This window comes from Perna viridis, chromosome 10, assembly GCF_037379345.1.
Source record: "Perna viridis isolate PV_CMFRI_1.1 ecotype Kerala chromosome 10, ASM3737934v1, whole genome shotgun sequence".
Classification (NCBI taxonomy): Eukaryota; Metazoa; Mollusca; class Bivalvia; order Mytilida; family Mytilidae; genus Perna; species Perna viridis.
Window position 1 is genome coordinate 42,206,954 of NC_142454.1, and position 24,773 is coordinate 42,231,726.

The 24,773-nt window shown below is 33.1% G+C and overlaps 2 protein-coding genes across 6 annotated transcripts; one reads left to right on the top strand and one right to left on the bottom strand.

Annotated features, from left to right (window-relative positions):
- Positions 1 to 221: 221 nt before the first annotated feature.
- LOC148605967 (zinc metalloproteinase-disintegrin-like atrase-A) lies at positions 222 to 16,274 on the top strand. Of its 3 annotated transcripts, XM_088547965.1 has the most exons (18): positions 223 to 365; positions 983 to 1,064; positions 1,910 to 1,969; positions 3,177 to 3,273; positions 3,929 to 4,006; positions 4,327 to 4,478; positions 5,025 to 5,068; positions 7,871 to 7,976; positions 8,160 to 8,312; positions 8,671 to 8,815; positions 9,226 to 9,342; positions 9,890 to 9,941; positions 11,067 to 11,278; positions 13,169 to 13,300; positions 14,437 to 14,488; positions 15,128 to 15,283; positions 15,512 to 15,667; positions 16,105 to 16,274. In XM_088547965.1, the coding sequence occupies exons 1-18, from the start codon at positions 308 to 310 to the stop codon at positions 16,218 to 16,220; spliced, it is 1,968 nt and encodes a 655-aa protein (XP_088404091.1). In that variant the 5' UTR covers positions 223 to 307; the 3' UTR covers positions 16,221 to 16,274. The 3 variants fall into 3 exon arrangements, 2 of the variants coding, with proteins under 2 accessions (XP_088404091.1, XP_088404092.1); XM_088547966.1 differs by lacking the exon at positions 1,910 to 1,969; XR_015915796.1 differs by lacking the exons at positions 14,437 to 14,488; positions 15,128 to 15,283 and having other exon boundaries at positions 222 to 365.
- Positions 15,753 to 24,614, bottom strand: LOC148605968 (uncharacterized). Of its 3 annotated transcripts, none has more exons than XM_088547968.1 (7): positions 24,513 to 24,614; positions 23,408 to 23,579; positions 21,582 to 21,669; positions 20,532 to 20,778; positions 19,674 to 19,838; positions 19,139 to 19,258; positions 15,753 to 18,238 (listed from the first exon to the last, which is right to left on the bottom strand). In XM_088547968.1, exons 2-7 carry the CDS (start codon positions 23,470 to 23,472, stop codon positions 18,033 to 18,035), a joined length of 891 nt encoding a protein of 296 aa, XP_088404094.1. In that variant the 5' UTR covers positions 23,473 to 23,579; positions 24,513 to 24,614; the 3' UTR covers positions 15,753 to 18,032. The 3 variants fall into 3 exon arrangements, with proteins under 3 accessions (XP_088404094.1, XP_088404095.1, XP_088404093.1); XM_088547969.1 differs by having other exon boundaries at positions 23,408 to 23,508; positions 24,513 to 24,590; XM_088547967.1 differs by having other exon boundaries at positions 21,582 to 21,815; positions 24,513 to 24,586.
- Positions 24,615 to 24,773: the final 159 nt, after the last annotated feature.

Below are 24,773 nucleotides of genomic sequence, written 5' to 3' on the forward strand. Positions count from 1 at the left end.
TATCTTTTCATTATATATTTCTGCAAAAAACTTAAACAGTGAACGCCGAGCTAATACCTCTTTGCCCTGACTTTTGTTCCCTGATTGTTATGTAAGATCATCGTCCAATAGTTTCGTGTAGAAAAGACGACCTGTTTATACCAGGAATTGTCAGGATTTGGACTGAGTGCAGATTTATTCACCCGACAGTCTGTTGAAATGTAATAGTTTCTCACCGATAATTGGTGTATTATCTGTTCCAATATATATAAATAGAAACCGTAACCATCTTTGTCAGTATTCCGTACAATACTCAACAATATTAATTATGAAAGTTGTTTTGTTTTTCGGTATTTTATTCCATATCCAGATTTGCATCTCGTCGGGTAAGATTTGTTTCATATTACAACTTTGAAAGTACACGAAGTAAAGAATTGATGCATTAAACGTAACAATTACAAACAGAATAAATCAAACTGAGCTTAAAAACGCAAAATTATGTTTTATTAATTTTTCATAGCTAGATTATGTTCGTTAGCTTTAGGTTATACAGTTGAGTGAACGAATTAATGCGTTTTTATACTGAAAAACATGTACTAGACCAGTTGAGCATGTAGCAGGATGTTTCAAAATAATATTGTTTTTGCGCACTGAATTATTTTATAATTTAAATTATTTACCTTTATCATAAAAAAATGTAAATCAAGTAGTTGTCCCGACTTATATTTTTTAACTCTAATTGACATTAACCCCATGGTATTATTCGTAATTTTCTATGCATCCAATACAAAATCCACACATCATTGTTTTGGACGGTAATATACTGAAGTCACGTTCGAATAGAAACTTCCGGTCGTACATTGAAGGGTACATCACGAAAAGTTAAGGAGTGGCAATATGGTGTAAAACAGTTTATTTTTTGTTGATGGAAAAAGCTGTATAAAATAAAATAAAATGAAAAAAGGTAAATAATTGATATTTTGAAAATGATAATTATTTGTAGTTCCCCATGAGGACAGATTGGTACCCGTAGAAAGATATGAAGTTGAGGTACTACTGGTGGTGGATTATAGTGCATTCAAAGCGTAAGTTCGATATCAGCAGTATGCGGTAGCTATTAGTCAAAGCCTCTAGAAAGTATTGTGTACAACAAATTTCTACTACAAACGTGTGCATGTACAACTGTAGGATTATTGATAACTTACGAATTTACATTAAATTGCTGTGACTTCAAGAATGGAATGCTTGCACTTTCTAACTAGAGATACTGATACTGTTTTTGTTATGATATTTCTGGTTTTCGATTTTATGTTGGATGTTATTTATATATGTATTCTTTCTTCGTAACCTGCATAACAGATTGAAGTCAAACCCGAAACAAACTTTCTTATGTACATCTGTGTTTACAGTTTACAGAATATGCAATATGGGTGATGTCAAATGCCCGAAAATGCTTCTCATACCATCAAATATGGTTTACAATACAAGAGCCATTGATTTCAGTTGTTTTGAAATGACAAATTATCTATTTTACGCATGATTACTTTAATCATTGTGTTCAGGTGACATCTCTAACACTTTCGGACAGTATATATTATGAAATGTTTCTTCAAGATTCAATATCGTCAAGAAAACCTTATAAGCCCCTTATATGATTGTCCAGTGGATGAACATTTACGGGAGACCAGTCACAGTGTTAATCATATGAACAAAACTGTCATTTTGGAAACATGCTCAGGTGAAGGAAAAAAAAAACAAAAACAAACAACAAAAACAAAAACAAAAACAAAAAAACAAAAAAACAAAACAAAAAACAAATGAATGTCGAAACCCGCATTATTAAGTTGCCATAGCACAGTTTTCACTTGTGTGTCATAAGTTATACTTGTAATTATATTATTTTCAACTTGAACTTGACGCAATTTCACAGTGACACAATTATCATGATCAAGATTGAAGACGTGTGGGTCGGCAGTGTTTCTGTTTCTGTGTAAGTTTTCTGTCTTAATATTTCTTCACCCTGACGGAGGCCGTAAGAGTGGTAAATGGGGCCCAATTTTCTCTATTTTTATACATTCAATTTAAATTTAGTTCCGCTTTACCTTTTAGACGTGGATATTGTTTACTACAGATATTATTTTTATGTAGTAACACCAAAAATTCAGCCTACAGTTTTACTCTAGTCCGAGCTATTTGTCCTTCGACTCTTATGTACTGTTTTGCATGTTGCATATACAGTTGTTTTTGTCCCGACAATTTGTTGTCTAAATGCAAAGTCCTGTAAGTACCACAAAAAAAAACAAAAACAAAAACAAAAACAAAACAAAAACAAAAACAAAAGCAAACAAAAACAAAAAACAAAAACAAAAACAAAAAAAAACAAATAAAAAACAAAACAAACAAAAAAAACAAACAAAAAACAAAGACCATGATAAATATACAATAAGATAAGTAGTGTATACATCAATTCAAGGCTTGGTAGTATTAACTTTTTTACCGGCACAGACAATCTGACTCATTTTAAAATGTATAAAATTAGATCTATAATATTTGCTTAAATGCGCTTCAGACCACATCTTTGGTAAAATGTTGATTAATATATGACGTCATAGATAAGTTTTATGCGATTTAAATGATGTTACAACAGACGGCTCTTTTTTCAAATAGTGATGGACGACTGTTTCATGGCAATATAAAACGACAATATCAGTCTAATTTCAAATGTTCACATGAATTTTGTTAATAAGTAGAATAAAAAAAAAACACGTATAGAAACTGCAATATGTGCAATATGTTCATAATGTATGAGAAATACTAGACCAAAAAAAACATATTTTAACGAGTAATCAGGCGCACCAAGATTCGAGCGGTTATAACATATTCCAAGTATACAGGGAAAACATACACACAAAACAAAGAAATTGACAATATAACTACACATACAAAGAAACAGAAGTAAACGATCTACCCAACACGAACCTGGTGCAACGGTAAGGAAAAAGTCCTGTTTTTTTTCTTCTAGAAACACACACCAATTTGCTCTTGAAATGTCACGTCTGGAGTAGGTAAAAGAGGAAAATAGAAAATTGTGACACGATGAAATATTCGGTTCTAATTGCGCAGATTCATTCAAATTAAACTAAATTTGATTTATGAAACAAGGTAATATCATATTTTTTTCTATAATCTACTTCTAGATGGTATAACAGAACACCGATGAACGAAACATATGATGAACGAGTTGGTAAAACTAAATCAAACATGTTATCATATATAAATAGTCTTCTATTAACGGTAAGTTGAGAAGGTTTATCGAAACAGTTTAGAAAATGTGTACAATATATATTAATCTATTCAGGAACATGACACTTCGTTTGGGTATCTATTTGTAGAGTCTTCCTTGAACTTATGTTTGGACTTTGAAAGTAGGTTATCGTAGAATATTCCATTTGCAGTAAAGGAACTGTGCTAGTTGACCTTATATTACAAACCAGACTGATGTAATCATTTCGTAACCACATTTGCTGAGGTTATTGACATAATATGACTTGATTTGTAACGACCTTTCTGATTGGTCGATTTTCTTTTAGCACGTCCGACTATTTTGTATAATTTTGTTTGGTACTACGATGTCATTTACATCGACTAGTCCGCAATCCGTGATTATATAATCCCTAACAGAATATTTTTATTACAAATCAATTTTTAATTCTTTCACTGTCATCCATTACAAACGTAATTATAAGAAATGTTTCTAATTTTTTAACAGCGTAAACGAAATAACTTGGCCAGGGGCAGTTTACACTTATAAACCTGAAATATTTGTCTTGATGTTGATATTGAGAGAAAAAAAAGCTTTTATTCTGTGACATACTAGAATAAACGTACGTTTCTATATTTTGATAGGATGTCATCATTTTTTTTCATTGTTTGCTTAAATCCATTGTAGAGCAACGTCGTGTTCCGAAGTCTTGAGATGTACGACCTTCATATGCAAATAAAACTTGTAGATGTATTTTTTTCTACGGTAAGTGAAAAACAAATATGATATGGATTTATCTTTTTAACTTTCCGATCATCTGGCATGTAGCATAAATTTTAATATCTTTGTCGTGAACAATTTTGGTTACGAATGGACTTAACTGGTTTTAGTCACATTTAGGCGGAGCTACATAAAACAGTCTCTTTTGTGTTTTTATCAACTCTTTTCAGTACAAATGATTGTTTCAAATACATAAGAACTGATGATAAATCAGTTATTACAGGAAGTTGTTGAAATAAACAGGTTTCTTTTGGTTTTCTGTCTTCTATTAAAATTCAATGATCTGCCTATTTTTCAACTTGCAGCATGCCATGAATTCACCATGGACAGAGAAAGTGAAAATTGACACTAGCAATAAAACCTATGTCAGAGCGGATGATGCCCTTGAACTGTTCTATCAATTTTCAGAAAAACAACAGTCAACCAACCCGCATGACCATGCAATGATTCTAACCAGGTAGAAATATGTTTTATTCTTTTTTTTATAGAAAAAAACTTCAGATGAATTTTTGGATTTTGTTTCTAAGAAATACAAATACATAGTAAACCATTAATTGTATTTTGTGTTAATTTTTTCAGGTAGTACCGATCCAGTAAATTTTGTTTTATTTTAATTTTTAACACCCTAAAAAAAACAGACAAGCACAACGAAGAACATGAAATAGTAAAACTACAAGTACAAAGAAACATAAGTAAATTATCTACCCAGACTCCACAACAACACCGGGAGCATACATTAGGGGCACCGGTAGGGTAAGCATCTTCTCCTTCTTTTGAAACACTCACCGATAAGCTCTTTAAACGAAACATCCGTGTAAAATAAAACAGAAAAGGAAAACTATTACAAGATGAACCAAATGGTTTTCACAGTGCAGATTATAAAAAAATAATAAAAAAAGAAGTGTGATTTTTAAAACAAAATGTTAATATACTTTCTTCCTATATTTCAAACGCTAACCCCACCACTTGTTTAACTTCTTTTAATACGCCGCTTTATTATTAGTTATGATATAGACGTTGACAAAGACACAGACAAGGTTTTTGCCGGTTAGTATATATATTTAACGGACGAAATAAACACTGAGTTAAACAAAAAGTACGATAATAACCACATTGACATTAAAACTCTTGACGATCTCAAACCTGAAAATCCTAGACCTGGTCGATTCTACCTACTCCCCAAAATTCACAAAGTTAATAATCCAGGTAGACCTATAGTCTCTGCTAACGGCCATCCAACAGACAAAATTTCGGAATTCATGGACTTTCATCTACGTCCACATGTTGAAAAACTTCCATCATTTATAAAAGATACGACTGATTACTTACAGAAGATGCAGGCTCTGAATCCCCTTCCACCAAACACCACTCTGGTCACTATGGACGTTACATCTCTCTATACCAACATTCCTCACTCTGATGGTATCGAGGCTTGCAGAGAAGTATGGGACTTTCGGGAGGTCAAAGTTCCACCTACTGACTGCCTAGTCACTTTGCTCACAATGGTTTTAAAAAAGAACAATTTTACTTTTGATGGAGACCATTACTTACATATAAATGGCACAGCTATGGGTACCAAAATGGCTCCGTCTTATGCCAACATGTTTATGGAAAAATTTGAAAAAGAACTACTTGAATCCTCTATAGAAAAGCCTCTGTCCTGGTATAGGTTTATTGACGACGTGGATATGAAGTGGACACCTGACGAAGAAGAACTAAACAATTTTATCGCTCGTGCCAACAATCAACATCTTTTAATTAAGTTCACTCACGAAACATCTGCTACTAGCATCTCGTTCCTCGATACCTCCAGCACCTTATCGGGGGGAGAGCTCTCCACGGACCTATACTCAAAACCAACTGACACACATCAATATCTTATGCCTAAGAGCTGTCATCCATCTCACCTGACTAAGAGTATACCATTCAGTCAAGCTCTTAAGCTAAGACGCATTTGTTCAAATGACGAATCCTTAAAGAAACGTCTAGGTCAACTGAACAATTTAAGAAGAAGGGGATATAGATACAAGACCATCAAAGAAGGGTTCCACAAAATTCACAATATCCCAAGAAGTAGTCTGTTACAATACAAGGCAAAGAAAAAATGTAAAAAAACCCTTGTGTTCTAACATACCATCCCTGCCTTAAAAACAGCCACAACACCATTCGTAAGCACTGGGCCTATGTCGAGAGAAACTCAACATTATCCAAAGTCTTTCCCGAACCACCTATGATTGCTTTCAGACTGCCAGACAGTTTTCGTAGTCTACTTGTGAGGGCTGAAATAAGCCCAACTTGACTCCAGGCGAGAGTCGCTCCTGTGGTGACAAAAGGTGTAAATGTTGCAACCAAGTGCACCACTCGTCATCATTCACCAGAAAAGTCACGGGGAAACGCTACAAAATATTTTGCAAGGTGCACTGCAAGAGTGCTAATGTAATATATTTGCTCCACTGTCCCATTTGTGGCCATCAATATGTTGGTGAATCTAAACAGCCTTTTCACAAGCGCTTGAACGGACACAAGAGCGACCTAACAAAAAAGCCTTTACTCCCAGTCAGTCAACACTTCAGATTACCTAACCACTGCCTCGATGATTTCAACAAAATGAAAATCCTCATCGTGGAACAAAACACGATCTGGAGCGATCTACAGAGAGTAAAGCGGGAGGAACTTTGGATAAAGGAACTCCGTGTTTTACACCCGCACGGAATTAACAAAAAACATTAATTTCTTCCTATTTTGTATAGTTTCTTATAACAGTGTTTGTAAATATTTTTATTTTTATAGTTCAGTATTCAAGATCAACACACAACGTGTGTCCATAGCACAATGTTCAAGATCTTTGTTACTGTCGGTAAAAAAATTGTTTACGTCACAGGTATTCACCTGATTAGGTAGTGAGTTGTGTTTGCAGACCATTTACTTTCATACACACTCAGTTTATTTAAGGCACTGAAGAAGGTCATTTGTTGACTGAAAATTGTGCCCATTATATACTTTATTATAGTGTGTTAACATCTTTATCGGTATCGTTGTACAATCCTTTAGACTTATATCATTATTTTTTGTTTGTGGTGCATCTTCATGACTGGACGATCCGACACCGATTAAGTTTGCTGGTTGGGAGATTCCTTTAGACTAGCGAATAGAGTCGTCACATTCTGAGACGCTTGTATAATATTGATTTGTTGTGACATGTCATTAATTTAATCCTCTATCCTACATAATAACACCTAGATGAACTGTCCCGTACTACCATACATCGTGTACTAAGTTACAGCCCTAGATTAATCCAACGAGGAGGAATGACCCGGCCAACGAAAGCTATATTTATATATAGCCTAGCTGGCCGAGTGGTCTAAAGGCGCTGGACTTATATATTGTCGTTCCCTAAAGAATCTTAATTCATGCATACGTTCACGCATTTATCGCTGTATAGCTCTGATGTGAATTAGGAAAAATAATTTAATATGTTATCAGCCTATTATATATTCCAAGGCGTAAAGCGTCAAATAAATGCCTTTCCCAAAGTGATTGCGCAACATCTCCCGCAAACTTATAACCGTTTTCTAATTTACCACGTATAAATCCGCCCATAATATGCTCTGCAATGGAATAAAACACTTTTCATTACAAATTCACGAACCTGTTTTTTGATAAAATTTAAGAAGGTTAATAAAAGAGAAAGTTTGGATTTGAGTGTGTCCGATTTATAAAAACTTGTAAATTTGATCAATATAACACAAATCATTGGGTTAAGATCATGTCATACTGCATTTTCTTAAATGAGTGGCTTTGCAATTCTATATGAATAGTTCACACGCGTGGATCTTTGAACATTTTTAGGAGCTGCATATAGAAGCACTGAGTGTACCGCAAAGAGTGTATCAATTGTGCAAGACTCGAATGATACTTATACTGCGCACACCATCGCACATGAAATTGGTCACAGGTAAACAAATGCTGCAACGATTTTACAAATATTCATCGATATCATTCTTAAAGTCTTCAAATTTCAAAGTTTCAAAGAGAAATAATGGTAAACTGAATATATCACTGTCTTCTTTTATCTCCTTTTCATACCAGCCTGGCACGGAAACAATTGTGTCTTATGTTAGATCGTATTTTATTTCAGCCTTGGATGTAAACATGACGGTCAGAATAACTCTTGCTCAACAAGTGATGGATATACAATGGAGGCCGAATTTAAAATAAAGAATAAAAACAAATGGATATTTTCATCATGTTCTGCGGAATATATAAAAAAATACATTTTATTACTCAACAGGTTTGTAGGACAATTTAAAAAAAATATATACAAATATATATATATTTTCCTTTTCTGTATGCATAGCTATTGCAGTGAAAGAATCATGTGCTTGCGGTTCCATATCTCTGTAAATTCATTCTACAGATACATTTTATTTCATAATATTGTATAATAAGAAACTATCAACTGAAACAGTGTTTTTTATGTTTATTGCTTTCATTTGAAGCTAACATGATAAACTAGGTCAAAACATGGAAATATGGAAAAAAATTATGCCGTTCAAGTTCTTATTTCTTTTACACAATAGAATCATTAAATAGTTTAGTTGGCAGTATTGGTACTCTTTTAATGTTTTAAAGTGTACGACATTTTTCAGAAACAACAACGACTGTTTGCTGTCAACTCAAAACCATCAACCAAACCCAATTGTAATCAATAAGTCATCTCAATGGTTCGGCCAATTGTATAATGTAGATGCGCAATGTAAACTACAATATGGCGCAAATTCCTATTTGTGCAGAGTAAGAAAGTTTCAATTTTTATAGAGGTTTTACAAAATGAGAGAAAAAATAAGTCTTGTTTTGACAATTAAAATTCAGATATTTGTGCAAGTAAATTGATCATTTTTCGACATATACCAATTATAGTCACATTGCTTTAGATGGAAATTTACATTTACAGCATCAAATCGTTTATCGAAAATCACGAACTAGGAGTATGTCTACAAAAATAAATATAATTAATTATGATACTTCGCTAATGATAGAGGGAAAACAGAAATAAAAAAAGAAAAAACAAGTAAACCGATTGGAGAAATACATAATTATCATAAAATCGTAAAAGATAACATGAAAATCATCTGGTGAAATAATTTTAAATTGAATGGGCTTGGTATGTACTAAATAGCATAAATGTATTTTTCGACTTTAAGCCGATATACCACAACAATTTTACGACACTGTGCCTCGAAATGGCATGCTATGATCCAACACGTGATAGCTGTTACTCGGGGGATGGAGGTGACGGTACTCCATGTGGAGATAAGAAATTAAGTGTTTATGATTTATCTTTGAAAGTTAATAAGGAAAGTAAAAGTTTATGTTGTAATTAAATGCCAAGAAGTAAATTTGATAGATATATGTGTAAAATAAACAACATGTATTTTTTATATTAAAATCCAGGAAGATACATTTAGATAGAGTAATGAAGGAAATCAATATTATATATTTTTTATATATAAACAAACATATATTCCAAGGATAAAGGCTATACCGGCAAATTAAACTTACAAAACAAGACCAATGAATAACTAAAAAACAACCAGTGGATTCAAAGTTCTATTTCCCTGAATGGAACTAGTTGAAATTGAAGCATTTTTTCAACAGATGATGCAATTGTGTATTCCCATGCTTCTTTTTAAATGACTTTTTGGTTTTCCTTTTTTTTTTTGTTTCGGGAAGTGGGAGTATGACGTTTGCACATATTTTTTGTTTTATAGTTTCCATAATCAATCAATCAATAAATCTAAGTTCACATTAAGACCAATATGTGTTTTTGAAATATAATAATCATTTATTAATAAATTTGGCCTTTAGTGGTGCATGTCAAGTGTTTGTGTTAATGACAACAGAGCACCATCGGTTTCAGGTGAGCTTTAAGATACACATTTAAAAAGCTGGTTTCTGGAAAAGAATATTCAAGGGAACAAAGGTTCTAGCGGTAACCAAAAAAATCTAATCCAGGGTCAAAGACCAGATATGGAAAACAGACATACACCACAAAGAACATAAATTAACTAAAATCATACATACGAATTAAGAAAAGCAAATGAGCACCTCGGACTCAACTAAAAACTGGGAGCATGGACCAGATGCACAGGTAGGGTAAGCGTCCTCCGCTATTCTGAAAACACCCGCCGAGTTGTTTATAAAAAGTCAAGTCCGGGGTTGACAAACGGGGAAAGGAAAACTATTACACGTTGAATAAATCAGTTTTCATGGCGCAGATGGATACACCATAACGATCCACGAGTTCATTATGACGACCATAAAATTTCTGTAATGATTAATTCTATCTTGTAGCAACATAACCCTGTCAAGACACCTATTTGTTTGCATTCTAGCGCAATACAAACAGTCCACGTAGTTTCATTATATGACATTGGGGAAAACGTTCGAAAGAATAAAGCCTACATCGGAAAGTGTTTAGATGCAGCATGAACCATTTTTATCAATGGAGTAATTGAATTATCATATCAAGTTATCATGTAAAATATATTTGAGATGACGAATTACTTTCCACTTTTCAGATTTATTCTGTTGAAGATATGATAGCTAAGATTGTCGAAAATTTATATTGTATAAAATAGGAAATCGTTGATTTGAACTCTGCAGTAGAAAAAAAGAATACTTTAAGTCATTGCTGAGTTTTCATACGATGAACAATTTTCAACAACATGATTCTAAGGCGGAAAACTAACAAATTAGGGGTGTTTATAGAATTGCGTTTATCTACTCAAACCGAAACGTTTTTTGTAATGTTTTGATCAAAACCCTTAAGTAATATATGCATTTGTACATGCTGAATAACTCATGAAAGGTATCGTTATCAGGTGTAAATAAGACAATGATACATTTTCCTTGCAAATTCTATCTAACACTGAGTATTAAACTACTCTGAAACAATGAATTGAGTCATTTTGATAAATAATTTCAAAAAAGTCTATTTTTTCTCCAAATAAAAAAAAAAAAACATTATGTCTTTGGCTTTCAGAATCCTGTCCAATAGGGGATCAAAATGGGGTAGTAAGGAATGGAATGACTTGCAAACAGTTACTGAATGACGACCCTCATGCGTGCTATAAAGATAACACTCGGTACATTTGTTGTGATTCCTGCAGACCAGTTTTAACAACTCAAGAATTTTCTGTTTCACTTGATCAACAATGCGAATATAAACAAGGCAAAGGATCTTATTTTTGCAGGGTGAGTTTAGATTATTTAATAACGCTGTAAACGTATTCAGATAATAATCGCCAAAGAGATAACACAGCATAAATAGCAGGTGTCAAATGAAATGAAATGTATTTAGGCCATTATTAATATTTAAATACATTTTAAATAACCGTGTCGTTGAGACTTGATATACATATTAATTTTCTTGTATTATTATCATTCAATATCTTTCATATATATCGTATTTTATTTCCATTTTGCCCTGGGGTAAATATACAGAGGTTTTAAAAATTAGAAATGCTGCAATGACAGTTTACGCGAGTACATATAAGGGTTGTAAAAATCCAAAAATACCATCTCCACACAGAGGCGGTCGTTCGTTTCCTCTATTATTAATCCCTGCAGACAGGCTTTTCGAAATTCTCTTACTTTAATTACCTCAAACGTAGTTTGATAATCGGATAACGTCGCGTAAAATTATTCACATGTTCCCGACATTGCAAGATTCGTGCATTTTCTCAGAGGACTAGCTGCAGGGTCTAGAATGAATTTATTCCTCATACGTTGTAAGAAAAAAATGAAAATCATCTTTCAAATATACAGAAGAAGATGTTTACAAAATGCTAGAATTTTTAATCGACAACATATTTGTCCTGTGTGGTGTACGCGTTTTTCAACAAACGGCGGACATTCCACCGGGAACAAATTGTGTTCCTCTACTTGCTGACCTATTCCTTTACTCTTATGAGGCTGACTTTATAGCTGATCTGTTTAGAAAGAAAGCATATCGTTTAGCTAGATCCTTTAATCTCAGTTTCCGCTATATAGATGACGTATTCTCTTTAAACAATCCAAATTTCGGGGATTTGATACATCGCATCTATCCCAAAGAACTTGAGATATAGGATATTACTAACACCGTGAAGTCAGCCTCATATCTTGACCTAAACTTAGAAATCGATGGTAAAGGAAAACTATTGACCAACCTGTCAACAAACGTGATGAAGTTTCATTCAGAATTGTCAACTTTCCTTTCATTTGTGGCAACATCCCTTCATCATCTGCGTGTTGAGTGTTCATATCACAACTCATAGGTTATGCAAGAGCTTGCCAAACTACGCAGAGTTTTTGTATCGCACTAGAATTCTAACAAATAGGCTTCTGGAACAGGGTTATGTTGCTACAAGATTGAAGTCATCACTACAGAATTTTATGGTCGTCATCCTGAACTCGTGGATCGTTACGGTGTATCCATCTGCGCCATGAAAACTGATTTGTTCAACGCGTCATAGTTATCCTTTACTCTCTTGTCTACTCCGGACTTGACTTTTTTATGAACAACTCGGCAGATGTTTTTAGAAAAGCCGAGGACGCTTATCCTTCCGCTACCAGATTTTAGTTGAGTCCGGGTTGCTCATTTGCTTTTGTTACTTTTATGTATGATTTTAGTTACTTTATGTTCTTGTTGTGTATGTCTGTTTTCCATGTCTGGTCTTTGTCCCCGGATTACATTCTTTTGATTACCGCTGTAACCTTGGTTCCCTCGATTCCCTGGATTACATTATTTTGATTACCGCTATAACCTTGGTTCCCTCGATTCCCTGGATTACATTCTTTTGATTACCGTTATAACCTCGTTCTCTCGATTACTCTTACGAACATCAAAAGCTATTTCGGAGCTTGACAAAAATGGCGCTGTCGGTAACTGCGACGTCACACTTCAAAAGACATTATGACATATTACCTCATTATTATTTAGAAATATATGTTACAGCAAAGTTCCAAAGGTCGTTGAATTTTATACGTCTCAGTTTCCATCGAGCCAAGAAATATTACTCTTTATAATGTTATGGTAGTGTATTGTACTAAATGACGCTCCTTATCTTAATTTTAATTTGGGTCAAAAATTATATATTTTAGGGTGCGGATTCATATTCTGGTAAAAATGTATCGAGTTTACTCTGTTCTGAAATGTATTGTTTAAACTTAACAAATAGCAAGATGTGTAACTCACATCAAGCTGAGGATAGGACTACGTGTGGCGATAAAAAGGTAGAGTATACACGTTGTTCATATTGCTGAATACTCGAAACATCATTACTCCATTCCTATGAATATTTGGTAGAAATAGATGCTGGATCTTGGTTCATATTTCAAAGTTTTATTTTTCCTTTTGAGTAATTCTACTTAATGTTTGGATCTTTATCTTCCCTTTTGGTTTTCATTTTGCAGATGAGAGATTATTACTTGAATCATGGTACAGCTTACTGAGATTTGCAATATTTATCTGTTACATATGTTTCTGTACATATTTCATATTGCTGCTCGAAAAAAGAAGACAATTTCATGCACAGCGTTTAAACATTACTTTCGCATAATTCTTAAATTAAGAAAACTACTGTTTTGCATTTCGATTTAGTTTTCTGTTCACTTATAGAGGTAGATCTACGGTAAGGGACACGAATATTATATATCATTGGAACGTTTGTCTGAAGCGTTCGTAACATTTCTGGTCTTTGTCCCTGGATTACATTCTTTCGATTACCGCTATAACCTTGGTTCCTTTGATTACTCTTTGTATTAAGAATATTACATCAATCTCATTTAAGCATCAAAGTAACTTGAATTGATTTTGTTCTATTTAATGAAAGTTTAATGATTTAATGATACAAACATATCTCTGATCTCAAGTTATGTTCCTTACCCTAGGTCTACCTCTTTTAGTGACGTAAACTTTGCGGTTTAGGTAGCTTTAACGTTTCAGTTTATTTTGCTATGTTATTTTTTCTATATTATATCTGCCTTTATCTGCCATTTCTTAGTCCACAATTTTCAATACAGTTAATAGTGTTTTTTGTTGTAACCATCATTTCATGAAAAATTCATAGCTGTCTTTCACAACACTTGGTCCATGATCCCGGTTTTTAGTGGAATCAGAGTTGCTCATTTACATTTGTTACTTTGTATGCATTATTTTTGTTACTTTATGTTCTTTGTTGTGTATGTCTGTTTTCCATATCTGGTCTTTGTCCCTGGATTACATTCTTTTGATTACCGCCAGAACATTGGTTCATTCGATTACTCTTTCGAACGCCAAAAGCTGTTTCGGAGCTTGATTACATTCTTTTGATTTTCAAGATAATCTTGTTTCCCTTGATTACTCTTTAAAGTTAAACGAATTGTTTTAGTGGTGTAAGAAGGGTGTTTGTGTTCATGATGAAAAAGCTCCAAGTGTTCCAGGTAGGTACAACTTGACTGACATATGTATACTGTATAAATACATTTATTCGCCGGGGACCAATTTTTTACGATGTCGTGGTTGACTCATATACCACAAAATTAAATTGCCGAAGAAATAATATTTAAGAACAAAAGAACCAACGATTTGTCTTCAATTCTTAAAAAATTATATCCACTAATAAAAATACTTTCGCAATATTACAATGTATAGAAATCAATCCAGTGCTACATACTATGAGATTTCTGTTACCGTAAAACTATAACTAAATATGTTTTGTTATCAATATCAAGCCCATATTAGCATATGATTATCGTATACGGCAATCTTGGTTTTTTTATACATTGTTTTCATTGAATGTGTACGCTGCAAAAGGACACGCAATACGAATCATTTTTCAATATTGAATTTACAAATCGCATATGTGTAATAACATAATAAACTTCCTGCAAAATATTTAAGCAAGAGTTTATGAAAAGATAATCATAAGGGTGTTCAACTATCTAGTACATATCAGTAAGTCGATACATTAAAATATCTAGTACATATCAGTAAGTCGATACGTTAAAATCTTTACTTCTAATGTCCTATACACTACAACCCATCGGCAAAAGTAACAATATATACACGTTGTTCCTCAGATGATTGTGTTGTCGGAGATCAGACTGTTGGCATTGCGATAAATAATCTAACATGTGCACAAATCAAACGACCGGAAAACAACTGGCTTTGCTATCATAATAACACCAGAAAAGTTTGTTGCAAAACCTGCCATTCCATCAGACGACGGGAACATGGTAGGTTTTTTTTTTAGGTTAAGTTAGGAAATATCCCTATATTCATGTCAAATGTTTTTAAATCGAAACAAGTATCAACATATAGCAGAATCGCTGATTGCTCATCATATGACAGTCGAATTTTGATAAATATGTTTCTCAATAAGATACTTGTGTTACTGGATTGAACGACTATACTTTACAAACCATCAAGTATATGCTATATTACAATTGTATCCTTTTTTTAAGATAATTGTTCGTTTGGAGATCATTCCATTGAAGTTGTAGTTAATAATTTGACATGTGAACAAATTAAACGTCCGGAGAATCACTGGCTTTGTTATTACAATGACACAAGACAGACTTGTTGCCAAACCTGCGAAATGCTCAAAAAAAGCCTAAAAGGTATTTATTTGGCTACTTATATTGGGCACATAATAGTATACGCAGTGCAAATGTATAATTAAGGTCTAAATTATAGCACAATTGATTCCTCTGTAGGGTATATTTTATTTGAATTAAACAAACTTACATTGCATCTGTAATACAGACTAAAACTTCGCCGGGTTTGGATTCTACGTTGTTAATTAAAATACAAAAAACTGCAGCAGAATTAAGGCAAACGTTTTGGATAGACTACGGGAATAGTCAGTACTATCCAAATAAAAGTGAAACTGATTTTCAAATTGCATAATACACAATTGAGAACCTTAAAGTCAATAAAAAATATATGTTTACAATAAAACAACATTATATGTTTTTAATGTGACGTAAATACAACAGATTTGATACATGACTCCCTAATCATAGTAATGTTTAATGTTTTGTGTTTCTTTCTTTAGGTTGTGAATATGGCGATAAAATCAAAGGATGCTATGCCAGTGATTGTAGTACATACACTGTTGATAGCAGACAGAAATGTTGTGAAACATGTCGACCAGGACCTGCTATTGGTTAAATATGATTTGATATGCTTCAATGATATAAAGAATACCTGGATATTACCATTTAATTTATTAGTCGTTTTACGGAATTGAATATTGATTTCATTCATAGTTTACAAAATGTATCAAGGAGGTACATTCATATTTTTGACATTTTAAAGCCAGTTCAAGGAATTTAGCAAAAGGAACTGTTATGTTATGTTATTTACTATTCTATTGGACACTCATCAACAGGAGGACTAACAAAGGCATTTGGGATGGTGACATTAAGGGAATGGGAGATGTATCTAAGCAATACAAGTTGGATTTTAGTGTTATTAAAAACAGGGCAAGGGGCTTGTGAATGACTAAAAGGCAACTTAACAGTAGAAAAACTAAGATTGGTAGTCAGGAAGAGTTATTAAGGGAACCAAAATTCTAAAGGAAATCAAAAGAATGTATTCCATGGACAAAGACTAGACAGACTCACACAAGAAAGAACATAAAATAACCAAATTAATACGTACAAAAGTAAATGAGCAACTCGGACTCCACTAAAATTTGGGAGCATGGACAGGTGCACCGGTCGGGTAAGCGTCCTGTGCCTTTCAAGAAACACCCGCTGAGCTCATCATAAAAAATCAAGTCCGTGGTATACGAAAGAGTAATCAAGGGAACCAATGTTATAGCGGTAATCAAAAGAATGTAATCCAGGGACAAAGACCAGACATGGAAAAGAGACATGCACAACACATTAAGTAACTAAAATCATACATACAAAGTAACGAAAGTAAATGAGCAACTCGGACTCCACTAAAAACTGGGAGCATGGACCAGGTGCACCGGTAGGATAAGCGTCCTCTGCTTTTCTAGAAACACCCGCGGAGGAAAGGAACATTATTGTGGTGCAAAGTGTTTTACGGTTTTAGAGTTTTGTAATATAAAAACTTAAAAGTTACCAACAAAAGCGGAACTGCTATAACATATGATTTGAGATATTTATTCAAAAATAAGACAGAATGGATAAATTATGACGCACCTCTGCCAAATTCAACGTATCTTTACCTAGGTGTTCTATTTCTCTTAGAATAACAACAATGTATAATGCTTTTGAGGGCATGAGGATTAAATAAAAATAAGTATTGAACAAATATAGTACCCGTACTGCAAGTGAAAACAACATTAAAATCATATGTCAAAACAAATAAATGCAATTGATACGTTTAACGAAATATAGTATTGAAAGCTGACAAAAAATTCAGGGTAAATCCTAAATGCAATGTCATATTATATGTGCACATATACCAGAAGCCTATTTCAAAAGATTTTTATTAAAAAAAATAATAAAATCAAATCGTTTCAATCATCATTAGCCACATGTATTTAGGGATTATAAGGATTGAATGGCTAAAATGGACAATGACGTAAGCGAAAGTGTTTGTTTGACCTTTAACACAGGCTCAAAACGAACGTCTCGCATAACCCCGATGATGCTGATGAAGACATTACCCAAAACAACGTTATTTCTCTATTTACAATAGATCAATTATTTTTTTTAACAATAATTTGTATGAAGATATAAATAAACGCTTTTTTCACAAACGGATACGTGTACCCGGATGTGTATCTTGCAAAGTTAAACATAAATAATCCCCGTCCGTTATATCAAAAGCTTAAAATCATTATAATACACAGTTCAGCACAGTATAGCACCTGACATTGACAGCAGTGTCGGATCGCTGCATCGAAAATACCCTTTTTTACTCGTAAAGGATATGTATATGTACATATACATAAAAATACTTAAAAATGCATTTTCATAACTTTGCATCTTTTTAACTTTAACTTTAGAGTACCAATCGATTCACAATATCTGGTCCATATTCACTGTATTCGACTTTGGATACGGCTAATTCGCTAAACCTTGACAATGAACCTAATACAGACCCACCTAGCCATACAGAGTAATCTCTATTATCAGGGGAGAAAACTCTCACTCTCATTGTATCCGGGACAAGAGCAGATATTTCTTTTTGTAGACGATCAGCAAACCCTAGAAACAGAAAAAGGACGGTAACCAATAATATGATTTTCTGGATTCATCAGTGTATATTGTTCATTGATATATTTTTAAACCGAAGGCATCTATTAGCTTATATTCTTTTTGTTTTAAATAATGAGATAATGCAGTAACACTAACATGAATTTTCAGCTTTGATGTTGGTAATTTTTTATTTCAACATATAAGTTCAACCCCAGATACATTTTTCTAGCAAATTAAGAGGGACCTTGAAACCTTCCCAGATTATTTTAAACTGCATCATAAAAAAACTGAAAGAAAAAGCAGAGAGTAAGAATTTTTTGGTGACTTTAGATATTAACTTAATTAAACGAATACCGTATTGGTAGCAAAACCTGTGTTTTGGAGATGTTTTATTTTGATGCATGTCTTCAGCATGATATGCATTTTTAATTGTGTAAGACTACAGCCCCTGTATGGGATAAACTTCCCACTTGCCCCATACCCCATTCCCAATTGCCACATGCTCCATTCCCAATAGCCCAATCCCCAATTGCCCATAGTCCATTCCCCATTAACCCCATTACCCATGCCCCATACCCCATAAAATGAGAAGTTTATCCCATCCAGGTACTGTGGTACTAAAGAAGTTATTTGCACCCTGTAAAAACGGTCTTTAACTGGCAAATAAGAAGGCAAAAACCTACTAAATAACAAACCTTAATATTTGTATAGGCAGACAAAAAGGAGTAAAGACGATTTCAATTTTCTTCTTTTGGTACTCATTTTTTTCAAATACCTTTATATAACTGGAAATTAACATTTTATAGGAACAATATTGCTTATTTTAGAAAAGGTGAAATACAGACTCTTTGTTTTTTGTGTGTGCCCTTTAATTTTATTAGGCTTGGTTTTTGCATGAGGATAGTATACCTGGGAATAAAGTGGAACCTCCGGATAGGGTGATATTGGCATACAAATCATTTCTCATATCAATGTCTACGGACTGGAGAGAATCGTGTAACAAATTGTGAATGCCTCCAAATCCGGAATCTGTAATTGATAAAACGCTATTTCCATTAAACATACATGTTTGTCTGGCTAATTGAATATATATACACTTATGAATCGAGCTTATTTAAGTTACGAACACAGTTTCCTTTTTTCAAAGTAAAAACCTTTATTCGCTTACCCTACCGGTGCACCTGGTCCATGCTCCCAGTTTTTTGTGGAGTCCGAGTTGCTCATTTGCTTTTGTTACTTTGTATGTATGATTTTAGTTACTGTTTTGTTGTTTTTGCCTATTTTCCATGTCTGGTCTTTGTTCCTGGATTGCATTATTTTGATTACCGCTATAACCTTGGTTCCACTGAAAAACACGGGTACATGGAGAGAAAATTGATCTGTACAAATTTGGCCAGATTGTCCTCTGAGGAAATAAATTTAAGTGTTAACAGGGTATTGGTACCTGGATCACTTTTGAATAGTAGTTCTACACAATCAAACCTCTCTTGTCCAACTTTAATCAATTGGCCATCAGGAAGTTCATACGACACGACCATAGGATGAAGGTCTTTAGGCTCCTTAAGAATACAAACACTTTCCTTTATTTCCCTCAAGATCTCAAATTCAGCTGAAAAAACAAACTTATATCAAGCAATTTTAAGTACTTAAAATATGGTATTGCCGGTAAAGTATCCACTGAAATCTTTAAAAAGGAGATAAATGTCATGATTCTGGAGTTGTGAAATAGTGTTTCTTTTAATGGTAACCTTATGTGTGGACATTGGAGCGTGCTTAACATGATTTTAAACCAGATTTAATCAGACAGATGTTACATATGATTTGTGCATCTAAAAATCTCAACTTAATCACTTTTATTAAAATTTCATTCAGATACAGATACTGACCACATATACATTCTTAGTTTTGCGTTAGTTTATTATTAAATAGATATTGTACTAATCTGGCACTAAGATATCGTTCTTGTTTATGTTGCCTCGTATGTGGGATTAATGTAAGATTTTCCAGATAATTAAAAAACATACTGATGAGAAAATAGAAATGACTTTTGTTATGTATAAATATAGCACAATACATTAACCTAAACAGTACATCGTTTGTTTGGTGGGTGTGAAGCCCTTTGAATCACCTCTAAACACAGCAGTGTTTGAAGTTTATACTGCTTTTAAAAATACACAACACTGATTCTACTTACTGCTACATTCATCGTTAGAATATTTTGGATTGTCAACATGATGTCATTGACGTTATGTTTATCGCCGAGCATTATAAATCATATTATAACAATACATGCTACTCTTACCAGTCGTGGCAAACGAATGTCCTTTTTCATTAAGCATCTTTTGAAGGGCAAATGTTAGATCTTTCCCGCCAAAATCGATGCGTCTAACTCCAGGTTGTATGCAGTAACCTTCATAAATAGGCACAACGTGCGTGACGTCATCTCCAATCTCAACCATAACTGCTGTACCCCTCCCAGAAGCCATGTTTGACAAATATCCTTGCATACATATCAAAAGTTCTGGGACCCGAAATGTCTCAAAAAACACCTACAACAATAAATATTGAAGCACAGTAAAAATATTTTATTTTGGTGGTATCAAAATGCGTGTTTTACAAACGTTCTTAATTCTAATAGTTTTGAGTGAGTAAATCAAAAACAACCTCAGTATGCAATCGAAAATTTTTATTTTAATAGTTTTGAGTTAGTATATAAAAAAACCCTCGGTATGCAATCGAAAATTTGTATTTTAAAATTAAATTCATGATTTGTTCTTACCACGAAAATACTGCAAATTTGTTACCTACCTTCATGTTCAGTATTTGTATAAGTATTTACTAATACAATTGTAATATTCTAATAGTAAATATATGCATTTGGGTATATGTAATGTCTTATATATCTACTACAAAATGTTCCATTTAGATAAGCAATGTACGTTATTATTGTTTGTACATGTGATTTTTTTTTCAATTTTCATCAGTAATTTTCGAATATAAATTGTACATGTAAAGAAAGAGAAAAACATCGAAGTGGCAAAATAGAGAGCCGTACAATATATCAAAAAAGGACAAGCTTAAAATGAAAATGACAAACGAAAAAAAAAACAAAACAAAACAAAAAAAAAACAAAACCAAAAACAACAAAACAACAAAAAAAAAACAACAAAAAAATGACAAAAATAACATAGGGTAGGACTCTGATGCTTCAGACATCGCCGCACTGCCCGGAAAAGAGGGGGTAACATTGCAATAAGTCAATTTGAAAGTTCTTAACTTTGATCTCACTATTCATTTGAACTATTTAACCCATCTATTACAAATGGCGTTCATGTACTAGAATTATGCTTACTTGTGTTAGTTTTTCTCTGTTGTGCTTCGGATTAAGCGGTGGCTCGCTGAGTAGAATTGCGTGCTCATCGGGAGGAGCGTGGAGCCAACTATAAAACACAAAATGAAATAGTTCCTCTATATCCTCCCAATCTGAGATGACCCCACGTTCTACCGGGAAATTCAAAGACAAAATCCCCCTTAGTTTATTTGCCTCATCACCAACCCTCACTAGTGGCTTTTGATAAAGCAAACCCTGAAAGATAGAGATTAAGTATATTTTGTTTTCTTTAGTGTAAGTGATACAGCTCTTTTATTGTAAAAAGTTTCAACTATCTTCGTTTCATGTGGCCAATGTTCCCTTTGTGGCCCTTTGTTCTATACTACTTTTCTTTATTTTTAACTGAATGGGACGTTTTATAATCCAGTCTTCTCAAATTACAAAAAAAACGGAATTGCTATGGTTGAAAAACCTCCTCAACAAATGAAGGTGTATGACCGAAAATGTTTTCTCATATACGGATATTTTGTTTTTTTTCTCCTCAGTACGTCACGAAGTACGACGATATTCTGTTAACCATATAATTATTCATTCCAAAAACTGTATAATTCAAAAAGTATGTGTCTTTTCAAAAAAAGTTCTAAAGCAAAGCCATACAGATAGAAGTAGTACATATTCTATTTTAAACTAAAACTACAGACAAACGTTTTTATTGTCGGGGCGTTAAATTCTAAACATATTATCAATTTTTCAGTTGATACATTTGTTTGTTTAGTCACAAACAGACCTGCATTTGAATTGGCTTGAATAAATTGTGCAAAAATACAATGTTTTCTTTTAATTCTGTTAGCCTTAACGTACAAAATGATTTGTATGTTTTAACGATGTCGATTCTTTATTGGAGTGAGAAGGGAATAAAGAGACTTAACAAAAGCGATAAAAATATTTTTGAAACATCTTGGAATCAATAAGAACATAAAAGCTATTTGTTTTAAACCTCAAACTAAGTAATTTTCAATTCTGTTGGGCAGATGGAAAATTACATTTTGATAAAAAAAAAAAAACTAATCTGCGAAATCTGTAAGGAAGGTTCTGTCAAGCAGCGATTGATTCATCATATCTCAATGAAATCAATGACCATGTACGAATATATGTATTACGTCCTAACAACTCTTTACATGTTAATTTCCTGCTATGTATTGTCAAATATTTTCCTTTTACACTGGTTATAGTGTAACAATTCTGGCTGGAAATTTTCCAGTACTTTTCTGTAGTATAACATTAAGTGTTAAGTGTCAGTGTCTGTAAGAATCAGGCAGTGGGTGAAACATGATATGAAAAAAACCAACCGTTTTGATAGTTCAATTTGACTATTGGCACCATAAGAATCAAGGAAAACAGACAAGATTTTCCATAACATGCTGATCCAATGAGTTACATTTCCATTAAAATGCACTAAAAATGAACAATTCAATGGCCGATAACTGTGTTAAAAACCTCATTTTTCTAACATTCTATTGAAAATTATGAGCAAAGCCAGTGATGCAGAGATTAAATAATGGTCATCCCAATAAAGAGAAGGTACCCTATAGTGATATGACAATGTCAGATGGGTTGACATGCATGTGTCTGATTTTTCCCATTTTGCCTGATTATTACAAACACTTACAATTAATATCTTCTATGAGAAACGTACATCTACACTTTTATTTTTGAATATAATTTCTTTTGTGCCTACTGAAGGATAATCAATCAAAAACTATTTGGGATTAAGCAATACATGAATCACTAATCATAAGCTAGTTTTAAATTTAGAGCTTCAATTTAAAATTTATATTGTAACTTACTGGTTGTAAAGCATAATTATTTCTACCTCTTCCAACAATACTTGGTATTTTACACCTTGGAACATCCTCTTCAGAACGCCCTGCTTTGGTGATACCGGAACCTATATCAATTATCATTCTCCAATCAAAACTACCAAACATGACAGTCAACGTGATTATTGGGGCTATTTATCTAGAATGATTATAACAGTAATTAGTTAAATGGCATGAAAAGTATATACAATGATGCGACCGCGTTTAACAACAAAGCATTGTAAAAAGACACCATTGAGTCATTTTATTTTAGTATATGTGATGTGTATATAGGGTGATAGTACATCGAGACGAATATTTGAATTCCTTTATGTTTTCATAAGCAGATAGATGTCTAGATCCAAGATTCTCAGTTCAACTGTTTTGAATTTCACATGCGATTAATGCTCCAAGCATATCAAATTATCACAGTTATTTTGAAACAGCTAAAATAGATATATGGTTGTACAATTTAATTTGCAGACCAACACATGCAAATATTATTATAATTACACGACACAAAGCGCCTTCATTTATACACGATATGAGGTATGCAAAAACAAAAAAAGATAAAACAATCCTCACATTGCACATAGTGACACTTCATACACATGTTTTAAATTTGTAATAAAATTATGTGTGGTTCTATTCATCAGTAATATCGAATCATTTAGATACCAAATGTATTAGCCGTGTATTGAATTCACATGTAAGAGAAAAATTGCTTTAAATTAAAACACGAATATACCTTATCAGCAACAACAAAAAAAAAAAAAAATTTGGTTATTAATTAAGCCACCATGTATTATTTTAACACAACATAGAATATAAATGGACTATAGGTAGTGATCCATTACGTACATATCTTCTGTCAAGTGTAATATATATTGATAATAAGCAATCTTGTACAACGGCTTTTTTACATTCTACCAAATAATCACTACTTTAAAATGCATTTTCGTTGCTTGTTGAGTTATAATCTGTACGTTTTGTTATAACACTCTAACCTCTCTTTTGTGTTTTATTAACACTTTAGCAATGTATTTATATCGCTTAACTTTCTAATGAAAGATGGAAATTACATGATAATTACCAAGATACTTGCTTCTTTTCACAGTTTAAATCACCCAGGCATGACATTTCTTAACAGATGTTGATGAAGAAACACACTCGAGTTATCTCTCTTTTGTTTACATTAATCGGTCACTTAGTGGTGTGTGCCATTCGAGAAAATACTTACTGACCTACACTGATTATGTCCTATTGTGGAAGCTAAGAACATTCAATATCATGAGTTTTGGACCACATGAAAGAGATATTGACCGAGACCCATGTTTGTGTGATCCATATTGCA